Here is a 13,192-nt window from a genome sequence, read left to right on the forward strand (position 1 = left end):
TGTGTAATTACATTTTTTCAAAATAACGTCGGAAATGGATAGAAGAACTAATTATAAGAAAAAAATGTCTTATATAGTTTTTCAAAAAAACTAATACTTTTCAAGTTACTGGCCACTGAAGATTCATATATTTTTGGCGTTTTTCTTCGTTTTTTGCAAATATCTCCTAAAATATACATTTTAACAAAAATCATGTAATGAACAAAATAATGTCAATAAAAATCTTAATAAATCGGTATTACATAAAGTGTTCTAGGAAAAACATTAAGCAAGATTTGAAAGAGCAAAGTCGTTTTTTATTTCGTTCAAGATTTAATTGTTGTATTTAATGTCGAGGTTTTACATTTTATGCATTTTGGTAAAATTGGGTTTTATAGTACTCAACATAAGCTTTAAAATGAGTGCTGTTACAAGTTTTTTGCGTGTAAAATGAGTGAGCTATCATGCAAATAAGAAGCATATACGAAGTTTTTTTCTTTTAAATCATATGGTTTAATGAGCGCCATTTCCACTAGAATTAAAGTAAATCATATTCCATCTAGAAATCACTTCATTATAGTCATCTTGATAGATTCTAGCAGATTCACTACTTTAGTACAAACTATTTTCAAAAAATTCACAATTTCATAAAAACTTTTTTTTCCAATTTTTTTAAAAATCGAACTTATTTTCATTATATCTCAAAAAGAATAAAACATACGTATAAAAGCATATAGATAAAAATCAAAGGGATCTTTCTGGCTTATTATTGTTTTTTAACTTCCCGAAGGAGAAGTTTATGTTTTCATCAAGAAATCCGATTCGCTAATTTTATGTTTTCTCGACGTTTTGAGCCATTCTGAATCGATTGAGACCAAATTTGGAAAAAGTATGTGTGTGTGTGTGTGTGTGTGTGTGTGTGTGTGTGTATGTGAACAGATTTTTTGCCGTAAATCGACGTTTTCTCGAAAACGGCTGGGTCGATTTCAAAAATTTAAAAGCCATTCGATGTATCTCGACGAGGACTATTGTTTGTCAGTTTTGTGCGACGATCGGCCAAGCCGTTTCTTCATAAATGGCAGAAAAGTGAAAAATTTTTCGTCTACGTTTTAGCCCGCAATTCTGAATCGATTTTGAAAATTCAAAAACCGTTCGAAAGATATTGGTTGGGAATCGTGCTGATTAGTTTTTGGTAGAGATCGGCCGGGCCGTTTTCTTGTAATAAAGTTTTAAAAAAAAAAATTTCGACGATTTTTATGATTATTTTTTTGACGATAGATACCATAGTCTTCTAGATCATACTAAAATATTACGGCCCTACGACAACTGGTTCAGCTTTAAAAATTCGTCAAAGTTTGCAAAAATCAGTATGGTCTTTTTGGCATTTGTCAAAATTAGACTTTTGATCGACGTTTTCTCAAAAACGCCTGAACCGATTTTAGAAATTTAAAAGCCATTTGATGTATTTCGGTGAGGACTATCGTTTGTCAGTTTTGTGCAACGATCTGCCAAGCCGTTTCTTTGTAATTTGAAAAAAACTTTTCGTCCACATTTAAGCTCATCCTACCGAACGATTTTAAAAAATCAAAAACTGTTCGAAAGATATTAGTTGGGAATGGTACTGATTAATTTTAGGTGAAAATCTACCGAGCCGTTTTCTTGTAATTAACTGTTGAAAAAAAAATTTAAGCCGATTTTCATGGAAATTTTTTTTGGCGATATACATCATGGTCTTATAGAACTTATTGTAATATTACGGCCTAACGACAAGTAGTTTAATTTTAAAAATTCGTCAAAGTTTGCTAAAATTATTATCGTTTTTTTTAAAGTAGGATTAATGAAGTATATTATTTGCACATTTTTTTTTGATTAAGTCGATTATTTACACATTTCGGGAAGTTCATGTAACTTGCCTCAAGGCTAAATACCAGTACCAACTAGTTATTATTTTTCTTTCACACAAAAATTGACAGAGTTATAAATGTTTAAAGACTGCGCGGCCGCGCAAATTGGAAAATAAAGTTTTTATAAAATCGTGAGTTTTCTGAAAATAGTTTGTACTAAAGTAGTGAATCTGCTAGAATCCATCAAGATGTCTATAATGAAGTGAATTCTAGATGGAATGTGATTTACTTTAATTCTGGTGGAAATGGCGCTCATTAAACCATATGATTTAAAAGAAAAAAACTTCGTATATGCTTCTTATTTGCATGATAGCTCACTCATTTTACACGCAAAAAACTTGTAACGGCACTCATTTTAAAGCTTATATTGAGTACTATAAAACCCAATTTTACCGAAATGCATAAAATGTAAAACCTCGCCACTAGATGGCTTTAAATACAACAATTAAATCTTGAACGAAATAAAAAACGACTTTGCTCTTACAAATCTTGCTTAATATTTTTCCTAGAACACTTTATGTAATACCGATTTATTAAGATTTTTATTGACATTATTTTGTTCATTACATGATTTTTGTTAAAATGTATATTTTAGGAGATATTTGCAAAAAAACGAAGAAAAACGCCAAAAATATATGAATCTTCAGTGGCCAGTAACTTGAAAAGTATTAGTTTTTTTGAAAAACTATATAAGACATTTTTTTCTTATAATTAGTTCTTCTATCGATTTCCGACGTTATTTTGAAAAAATGTAATTACACAATTTAGAAGGGGTGTCACCTCCCCGGGGGGTGATGGCGCAACCCGAATTGTTTTCACTTTTGAACTTGAGGGTAAGATGGATCTAATTCCAAAATTTCATTCAATTCGGAGCACAGTAAAAAAATTCAGACCTAAAACGCTCCGTTTACTGCACTAAATATGATCTTTTATGAGTTGTTGGTCTTTCTTACTCATAAGTTTGTTTTTGGTGAAAAGTACTCAATATACTCGATAGCGATAATGATTTAATTAAATTGCATATACTTTTGTTTAATTATTATTTAAAAAAATAAACTATTTGTTTTATTTTATTGTTAAGTTGAATATAGTTGTAGTTGTATATACATTTTTTTATATTTGTACTAGTAACTTTCAATTTTGTTTACGTTTGTTTAAGATAATAAAAATACCGGTAATTTACCGGTATTCCGGTTTTAAAATGAAAAATTACCGAAATACCGGTATTGAAATTTTCTATCGGTATTGCATTCCCTAATCTTAACTCATTAAAGAACAAAATGACTAATTTAAAAATTTTAGAAATAAATCTAAGATATTGGCAAAAATTAAATTATACAACATCCATAAAAATTCTTGATTTAATAATTATTACTATTTCAATTTTGATATTTTGCACTTATTCAATCTCAATTGACATTTCAAAAATTCAATAGCAAAAAATTGGATTTAACTGTGCCACGCCAATCAAAATATTTAAAAGCAATAAAATATTATATAAAAATTCATTTAGTTTTATAAATAAGAACATATTATAGTATGTTAGAAACATCCAGCATTTAATGTAAACAAAGTTATTTTCACAAAAAAATTGCCCTATATTTTTAAAAATTGCCAAGTTATTGTAACGAACTATTACTTTTTTCTAACTATAAATAGCAAAATAATTATTAAAAGAACATTCTTCTTACCTCCAGTTGGTAATCTAGGACTGCCAGTGATGAATTGCACAAACTTGCGCTGTTCTTCTTTATTGTAAGTACTTAAGATTTCGAACAAGAATTTGATCACTCTACTATCTTGCACATATCCATGGTCAGTACGACAACATTCCTGTAGATATCTTATATCCCAGTTAGTGTTTCCGCCTGAGACGTTAGAGCCACAGAATACACCTTCTAGTTCTTCAGGATAGAACATTCTTAATGCAGATAGGGGGAAGACAGATTCAAAACCTTCACGGAATGCATCCATTTGCCTAGTAACACCTGTGATAAGATAACTCGTTTATTATTTGTCATTAATATCAATAAGCATTGAAATCAGTCTGTGCAAAAGCTGAATGAAAATGTTCAATAATAAGTAAAAGATTCTTACTCATTTCAACAAAATTTTCAACTACAAGTTCCAAAATATTTTTTTCTTTGGTTATATTAAAATTTCATTTGTTATTAATTTTATTGTGATCATTTTATTTCATAGGAAGTTTGACTATATGTATTTGATATGAAATAGGTTTTGTCTTTAAAAAATTAATTCATTCCAAATACAGCTAATACAGTGACACATCGACTTACGAGTGACATGACATGTTTCGAGATACGAGCAAAAGAAGCGATTCGTTGCTTCGAGACGCTCACTCAAAACTCGTATCTCAAATTTTGCTGGAACAAATTAATGGCACAACAACAATTTATATGGGAAAAATTGCTTCCCATTCCCATTCTAATGGAATGAATTAAACTCGTATGTCAGTGTGTCACTATATTTGTTTCAAGCAAAAACAGATATATGTTAGGATTTGAAGAGTCATGGAATCACTTAAATGATATAGAAATTAAAAGGCAAATTTAATAAAAATTGTCAATTACCTTCATACAAGAACCAATGCACCACTAGTTTTATATATTGATCTAAATTATCTAGTGTTACTGGAGTATCTCTTCCACCTTTCTTGAGTTCAATATTAGCATATCCAGGTAGAACAAAATCTAAACCTAGATCCACAATAGAACAGCCATCAAGTGTTAATCCTTCTATTAAGCGTTGCCTTTCCAATGGTAATAAGCTAGGGTCTGCCAGTATTGCATCTCTTCTGCGAACAGTGTCCTGAAGTCTCACAAGAGTCCGATGAACTTCCGGAGCAACCGATGATAAATCAGACAGTGATAGTGCATGCTCTTGCCCAAGCAGCCATCGATAAAATGATGTCGAAAATGGTAGATCTAACTGTGATAGAATTAGATTATAAATTAGCATTTAATTAGTGTTACTTCATTCAAGTTTATATTCTATTAATATTATTAACTATCTAAATTCATCACAAAATTAGCAAATAGGATTTTGGGCAAAAACTTTCTTTGCGAAATTAATAAAATTAAATTTAAAATAGAGCAATTCTTATTTCTCTTCAATATAAAATTCTAGATTTTAGAGTACTAACTTTCGGGAGCTCTTGTTTTCGCGAAAAATCCGATTTGCTGAACTAAAATATTATGGGCCTGCGATAAGTGGTTGAGTTACAAAAATTGAACAAAATTTAGAATTTCATCGCGCTTAAGGGATTCTAATCAGAATCTATGCCAAAAATTTATTGAACGTATATATAGTACATTCTATGTTTCGTTTTAATATAATAAATTTTTAGAATACGAGATGGATGAAATGAAATGTGTTTCACAAGTTAACTTAATTTATACTATTAAAAGATATTGTAAGTATGTAACTATCTACATATAGATAGTATATATTAAAATAAAATTAGTTAATTAGTCATATTAATATTAATTAAATGGAATCAATATATTGGAAATAACCATGTAAATGAAAGTTAGTAGCATAAAATAATTAGTTAGTTATATGAATACTGCTAAAAAGGAATCAATATATTTGAAATACTATGTAAATCAAAGTTAAGGTTGACTAAAATCATATTCAAATTATTTCTTACCATTCTACTATCCATTACAGCTTTAGCCATAAACTTTCCTAAAAACTTGAACTTGCTTTTCAGTTTAGACATCTGAGAAACTTTGGTTGTTCTTCCTAAAGCCATTGGAAATAGTCCAACAGGACTATGGACATAAGATACTGATACATCTGACTCACTTGCCTTTATATTATTGGTTCTGTAATTATCATCATCAACAGTTAATGCTGGCATATCCAATGAATTATCAATGATAAGTTGCTGGCCATTATTATCTGCATGTTTCATTTTGTATGAATCTTCAGAATTCACACTAGTAGTATCATTATTTTTAATGATATCATTTATATTATTCTGACGATGCTTGAAACTTTCACTGCCATGCCATAAATCTAAATCAGCTCTTTGCAATTCACGTGAAACTAAAGCATAAAATTCTAATGTAGGCCCTAATCCTGTTCCAACTTCATTTTCATACTGTATCTCCAAAAGAGCTTTGGAACTGGCAAGATCTTGAATGACAGCTTCAGCTTGTTTTAAAATATCATCACGAGATATTGTTCGTTTGCGCCTGTCTAATCTAGGTGTCACTCTTTCACTTGTATCATTAGAATTTATATCAGGTGATGAATCGATTAATCTTTGCAGTGCCCGATCTCTATCAAAACTATTTGCATAAAACAAAAGCTGCCTTGTTTCAAAAGGAAATAAGAATGGGCATACACCTGCTATCTGATGTAACCATTGTGGTAAATTTCCTGTCATGATCACTAAAGGATCCTGCAATTGTCGGTTTGCTTTTGCTGCTATTTTACTGTTGATAAATTCAGACTGTCCAATTATAGGTACATATTCTAAAGATGGATGAAGAATGTTCCAATAACGATTTAAAGAGCACAATACACGCAATAAGCACAATACTTCTAGACTAGCATCTTGAATAGTTACTGTTTCTGGTAAACTTTGCACTAAAAATGTTTTAAGAGGTGAGGCCACCGCAGGAATGATTCCTTCACTCCACAATTCATCTCCTTTACGTCTCATATGAGATTTAGAACTAATTTTACCTTTCCTCGTACTATGTTGTGCAGTCATGCTCTTATTAGTACTGCTTGCATCTTCAGGTAATGGTCTATAATAAATAGTATGTGTTTGCACCCAAACTCCTGCATTCCCCAGAGGCATCTCAGATTCAGTATCAATTTCACTCTGATCATTAGCAGTTGGGGAAAATTGTCTTACAGCTTGATATACTGTCATCGTATAAGGTAAGACATTATCTCCAATCAAAAACTGTAATTTATGCCTAGAACCAGTTTGAGCAAACACTACTGTAGCTAACGTGTCATCAATATCATCTTCTGAATTATCATCATCAGAGTCAGCATTATCTTTATCACGTAAACGACCATAACCTCGTACAACTAAATATCTTTCTATAGCTTGAACTAAGGCTAATGGATCTATTTTTACAGTACCTCCTTTCCACTGCTTTAAATTAGTACAATCAGGATGTCTCTGCAAATTGCACTTGAGTTGATGAGTGTTAAAGAATTTTAAAGCACTAGTACCTCCACCCCTGGCACCATTTGGACCTGCAGGCAAATCATGAACTTTGACTGGAAATTGTTCTAATTGAGATACACAACCAGATAACTTAGCTACAAGTGCACTGAAGTATGTGGGATTCCATTCCTGTAGATCTTGAATAGATGTGATATTTTGTACATTTATTGGTAAACCAGTAAAAACATGAAGAAAGATTTTTAAACGCATATCTCTATCAACCCTTCCTTCTTCTAAAGTCATAAAACTAATTAAGGCTTTAATGAGTCCAGAATGATTAACTTCAAAAGGTGAAATATCAGATTCTATTAATATATTTCTAAGATCAAACATAGCTGTTTGGCAATCAGATTCATCTCCTGGTAACTTATCTATGGCTGCTGTCAATCTAGACAGAACACAAAGAGCTGGATGTGGTGGACCACATTCTTCACTCTCTGCATAGGATTCCATAAATCTACTAGCTTGTTCACGAACCCAAGTCCTAGCTTTTTCTCTATTTCCTGCTGTAATGTTAGAATTGGAAAGACTTTTATCTAAACCTCCACAGTTTCCAGAGCCACTAGAATCTTTTGAGTAATTGGCAACATGTTGAGATGTACTTTGACCTCTGCCCCATTTTGCTGGGTTTAGTGAAGCCAAAAATGATGTAGTTTTAGAAGTAGCACCGGCAAAACGAGATCGAGAAGGTGCTGTAATAAAAAAATTTAATGTAATTGTTATAAATAACTAAGTTATTGAATTTAATAAAATATATTATATAAATTAAATAATTTTCAATATGATTGAAAATAAAATCATTTTAAATTAGTGTGAATGTGTGGGTGAGCAGCACCTGCACCCAATGTACCTGTTACTCCACTGGTAGCTGGTTGGGTTCCACTGCCTAAGCTGGTGGCTTTTGTAAATAAATCTTGCATCATAGAAGTTGATAAGTTTACTTCTGCATCATTTGTAGTGGGTGTTGTTCGGGATTTAAGTCTGAAAATACATAAACCATAAAAACATGCTCTGTGATTATGATTATTATTCATCGTTTGATGTGCTTACCTGCTACTTAAAGTTGGTCGTTTTGGAGGGCGTTTTCGTTTCAATACATCTGACAATCTCATTTGACTAGGACTGCTTTGACCTTGTACTGTTGACTGATTGTTCTGCCCCGCAGAAGGTTGTATGGCAGGATTTTGGGTAGCCAAATTTGAATGATAATGTCCTAATAAAACTAGATATGTTAGAGAACGAATAATCATTGTTGAATATAATTGCAGAATGATTAGATTAGAATGATAGATTCACATAGTCAGTGACCTGACAAACGAGCAAAGAAGCGATTTGTTGCTTCGACATACAACCAAAATTCGAGATACAAGCTGTGGACAAGTAAAGGATTTCTCAAAAAATTATAATGATAAAATGAAAATATGAAAAATTTTGTCAGATGTCACAATGATTTACCTAATACCTACCTTAGAAATATTTAGGATATTTTATAATAGTAAATTATTTCATAGTTAGTCATTTCAATTATACATCAATATTAATTAATGAAGTAATGATTTATCCACATTAAACTTAGGATTATTTGAACATTTGATTTTTAACTATATGTATATAAATAGTGATTGTGCAGCGATATATAATATTCGTTTGTGTTTTGAGGCTTTCAATACATTTAAAAATTATTAATAAATTTTTGAATCATGTATCCAAAGAAAAGAGACATCTTTTCAATCAAAGGGTGAGATTAATAAAAAATATGAGGATGGCCAGTATGTAAGAGCAACACATGATAGATTTGTGCTGTGTTTAAGCAGACGAGTATAACTCCAGCTAAGACCTCTAAAAGTGGATGAAAATCAACCCGAAAAAGTTGGACCAGAGTTGTGAAACAAAACATGTCTAACACATTTCCGCAATATCATGAATAGATAGGTAAAAATAATAAATAGTAAACTTATTTTTAATCTTCAAAAAACTCAACAAATACCACAGTTCTGGGAAAAATTAATGGCATTTCCCTGTATTTATATGGAAAAAATTGCTTTGAGATACAAGCAATTTGACTTACAGGTCTGGTTACAGAAAAAATTGAACTAGAATTTTTGGTTACCACTGTAAATATAAAAGTATAGAGCCGCTAAAAGTGTGGTTTGTAGATAATCAAAAATGATAAGTATTAGTTATTATTGAGAGTGTGCAAAAAGAGAATCATGTGAAGAAAATATGCAAAAACATAATAAAAAAGTTGAAAAAATATGAATAATACCATTTGGTTTCTTTCATGAATATACTATTGTAAGATGCCACCTAACATATAATATTGGACTATTCAAGTACACAAGACAGTACATTTTTTAGAACATCTGAATCACAAGAAAAGTTATTTGTATCAAATATTCAAATTTATTAATTTTCAAAAACATGTGTTTCAAATGCAAAGTTATATAGAAAATGGTTCAAGTTCTTATTCTAAACAAGTAACTGCAAATTATGTTAAAGCAAGTTCATACCTTGATCTCGATGCTTATTGAGACTCATTTGGGGATCATTTATCTGAGCTGCTTCCCGCAATAACTCTGCATATCGTTGCTTGCTACTCAAGTGGTTATGAGCTTGAACATTGGGTTGAACAGTAGCATATCCATGATGATGAGCATCAACAATTGCCGAAGCCGTGGTATGATGGGAAGTAAAGGCTGATAAGGGTGAATGAGCCATTGTAGATGAAGACAATGGAACTAATAAGTGATTGCCATTAGATGATCCTATAATAATTATATTGAGAATAATATTTAACTTGAAATTCAAATATTCATCTTATTCTGTCAGTTTTTTTCATTATATGAATATTTAATTTAAATATTATTTAATGACTAGATAAAATTAAATGTCTCATTTTAATAGAAGTTTAGTCAAGAATACAATACAAATCAAAGTTAAGTTATTAGACAAACTTATTCTATTAGTATTTAACTAATTAATTAAATAACTTCTGTTGATTTTGCAAGACATATACTGAATACTGTACTATCTTAGAAATTTTGTACAATTAAAATACTAATTTTTTAAAGTCATATTTAAAAACATGTAATACCAGTAAAACTAATTTATAAATTACCTTCAATTGGTTCTACAATTCCAGTTGGAATGTTACTACCAGCGACCGTACCACTAGCAAATGATGCTAATGAGTTATTTGTTGAAGATAGTATATTATTGGCTATGTTCCCAGCATGTGCAGAAGCCATTAAATTCGTTGCATCTATTGCACACATTGTAGGATTAAATCCAGAGGTCATTACTCTGCCTGACCCGGACTTATTTCCAGTTTTCAACGCATTCGTGCTATTTTTACTACTCAAAGTATCTTTTGAAGAAGTGTGGCCAATTTTGACACAAGAAACGGTAGTGAGATTAGAAATTCCAGGAATACCAAATTTATTATCATCATTATTCAAGTTGGTAGTTGGTGGTTGCTTAGGAGGACTAACACTTAATGGTACAGAAGGATCAGCCAATTGCTTAATTTGATGCATGACACCCTCCCTTCGGAAATGAACACCAAAAACATCTGGAAGTTTTTGCATTAAAATATCAGCCATTTGCAAAGCTCCAATGACTATACGTAAATCAGTTGAAGCCATCATTCCTGCTATATGAGATGATACAATCTGGTTCTTCAAAACTTCTTTCAATAAATCTGCATTTGCATAATATACCATTCGCAACAAAGCTTTTAGACATTTGCATCTAACTGCAGGACCAGCAGAAGAACTGTATACTTCATACAAAACTGAAAATAGTGAACGTATAAAAGCTGCTGCCAAACCTCTTTCTTCACGCAGGCAAGCAACTCTGGCATCTCTTTGTGAATTAGATGGTCTAGCTGATAAATCCAAATGTTGGCCAGGAGCCTGGTTTGTTGCATTATTTTCAATATTTTGTGGTTGAGTTACGCCAGATGGAAAACTTGCAGAGTTGTCTATTAAATGTGTATTAATTTTTCTCTGAACAGGTCTTGTGGTTCCTGTGTCTTCATTGATCTGTTGCATTGAATGAAAATCTACAGTGTAAGTTCTTCCTAAGGTGCTCAAACTAATTTCATCCTCTGAATTTAAATAAGCAGCTTCGATAATACGTGAATCTATTGGAGTGTATAAATGCCATAAAGACCTATCATCTTGCCATAACCATTGAACTGCATCTTGTACATTGCTTGAAGGTTTTTCAAGCAATGAATCTACAGAGAAAATACCATCCGTAGGAAGTCTAGGCATCAGCTCACCAATTAAACAAGTAATTTCATACAGTTCTTGAGGACTTCTCTGAGATAATTCTATATCACCTTGTTTGTTAGGAATAGATGAACCAGTTAAGAGATAAAGTAATGTATCAGCAATATTCTGTTTAAGTAATGTAATTGCTAAGTCAGGGCAGTTTGCACACATCACACTGAGCATCCTCAAAACTGTTATAAATGTGCCTGTAGCTATAACTGGAGGTGACACCAATAACTAAAAAAAAAAATCAAAACCTTTTATATATATATATATATATATATATATTATAAAAGAATCAATTTGATTCAAGATCATAGAAAAGTATATAATAAAATTTACAATAATAAAAACAGCAATGGCTTACCAATTGTTGTGCATTAGTTAACAATTCCAGGCTAGCAATTTCTTGCAATCTCTGTGGATCGTGTTGAAAACTATCCACTAAGCGGCTAAATGCTACACAAACACATTCAACTGATTTCTTATCTTGTTGAGTAAGTCTAGCAGCTAAAAGTGGTAAAGAATCTGCCACAAAATGAAATTCTTCAGCATGAAGATTTTGGCAGCAATTTGATGTTACAGAAAGAGCTGCTCGTTGAGCATTAATGGAAAAAAAATCCAAGTACATCAGGCAAGATGCCACACCTCTCTAAAAATTTATTTTTAAATCAAAATTATAATTGTGCAACAACAATGTGCGAGAAATTGATTAACATTAGAACATACCGCTTGTAAAATAGTTTTGCTGTGCCGTCTTGACAGCATATCTAAAGCTGTTAAACTTTGCTCAGCAACATCCATGCATTGAATAACTTGCAATTTTTCTAGAAACACAGGAACAGCATCAGCAACAACTCCACTGGATCTTGGCAAAGCCTCCATCATATAAGTCAATGCCCTACAGGCATGGTTCATCTAATGTACAAAATTATTATTAAATAAATGAAAGTATGAAGTGCTTTTAGACAAACATGAAACCTTTACAAAATACAGTTTATTTCACTTTTTAAGTTCCATATATTTCATATAATGGTGTTTTTTCAATTTTCATTGCAAGTCATAGCATAAAGTATGATTTCCACAGTTAAATATTAAAGTTTTTATACATTGACTAAAATTTAGATGAAAAACGACATATAAAGGCTCCATCTTGCACATAAATTATATTCAGAACATATTTGAAATATTAAAAAGTAAGTATTAAAAAAATTTAGGTTCCTGAGCTCAATAGTTTAGATCTTTTATGCTAATATAAGTTTAAAATTAAATTATTAACAACCAATGATCAAAACACAAATAATCAGTGCAATCAGCTAATGTAACTAAAAGGTAATTTAAATAGTATTATCTAGAAGGTTGAGTCATAATTTTATTACAAATTAAGGATGGTGAGTGTGTTATTATTTTTAATTTTCAAATTTAATTTACACAAAATAACCAGACAAATCTATTATGTTAATTAAGTATTGTGTTACTGATATGGCTATTATTTTAATAGAAGTATTAAAAAATCATACCATATCAAAATTATGTTCCATTCCCAGAAGTGTGATGAGTGCAGGCACAACAGATTTGACTGGAAAACCAGCTAGAGTATCTTCATTTCCCATTACTAACATCTGACACATTTCGATGACCGCTTGTAATTGCTGGCTTTCATCTCCTGTTTGTTGTAGGCCAGCTAATAATTGTTGAGCTTTGGATGCTGCAATTATTAAAATAGAGTAATAAAATAACCAAACATGAATATATAAAAAATCTCAAAATAGCACTCAAATTATCAAAAAATTATAAAATATATACACTTTTACATA

At 31.0% G+C, this 13,192-nt stretch overlaps 1 protein-coding gene across 2 annotated transcripts in view; it reads right to left on the bottom strand.

Annotated features, from left to right (window-relative positions):
• LOC113371625 (E3 ubiquitin-protein ligase TRIP12) overlaps positions 1-13,192 on the bottom strand; it is a 36,655-nt gene that overhangs the window by 2,117 nt on the left and 21,346 nt on the right. For both annotated transcript variants that reach the window (XM_026612271.1, XM_026612270.1), the window contains 10 exons: positions 12,896-13,083; positions 12,105-12,293; positions 11,743-12,027; positions 10,217-11,612; positions 9,609-9,863; positions 8,149-8,311; positions 7,949-8,079; positions 5,554-7,790; positions 4,475-4,832; positions 3,575-3,871 (listed from right to left, as the gene is read on the bottom strand). In XM_026612271.1, the coding sequence (XP_026468056.1) occupies positions 3,575-3,871; positions 4,475-4,832; positions 5,554-7,790; positions 7,949-8,079; positions 8,149-8,311; positions 9,609-9,863; positions 10,217-11,612; positions 11,743-12,027; positions 12,105-12,293; positions 12,896-13,083 (5,499 nt within the window). The remainder of the gene's footprint in view (positions 1-3,574; positions 3,872-4,474; positions 4,833-5,553; positions 7,791-7,948; positions 8,080-8,148; positions 8,312-9,608; positions 9,864-10,216; positions 11,613-11,742; positions 12,028-12,104; positions 12,294-12,895; positions 13,084-13,192) is intronic.

Source organism: Ctenocephalides felis, unplaced genomic scaffold (genome assembly GCF_003426905.1).
Source record: "Ctenocephalides felis isolate EL2017-DRISC unplaced genomic scaffold, ASM342690v1 CF-g0.4_SCAFFOLD_01492, whole genome shotgun sequence".
Taxonomy (NCBI): domain Eukaryota; kingdom Metazoa; phylum Arthropoda; class Insecta; order Siphonaptera; family Pulicidae; genus Ctenocephalides; species Ctenocephalides felis.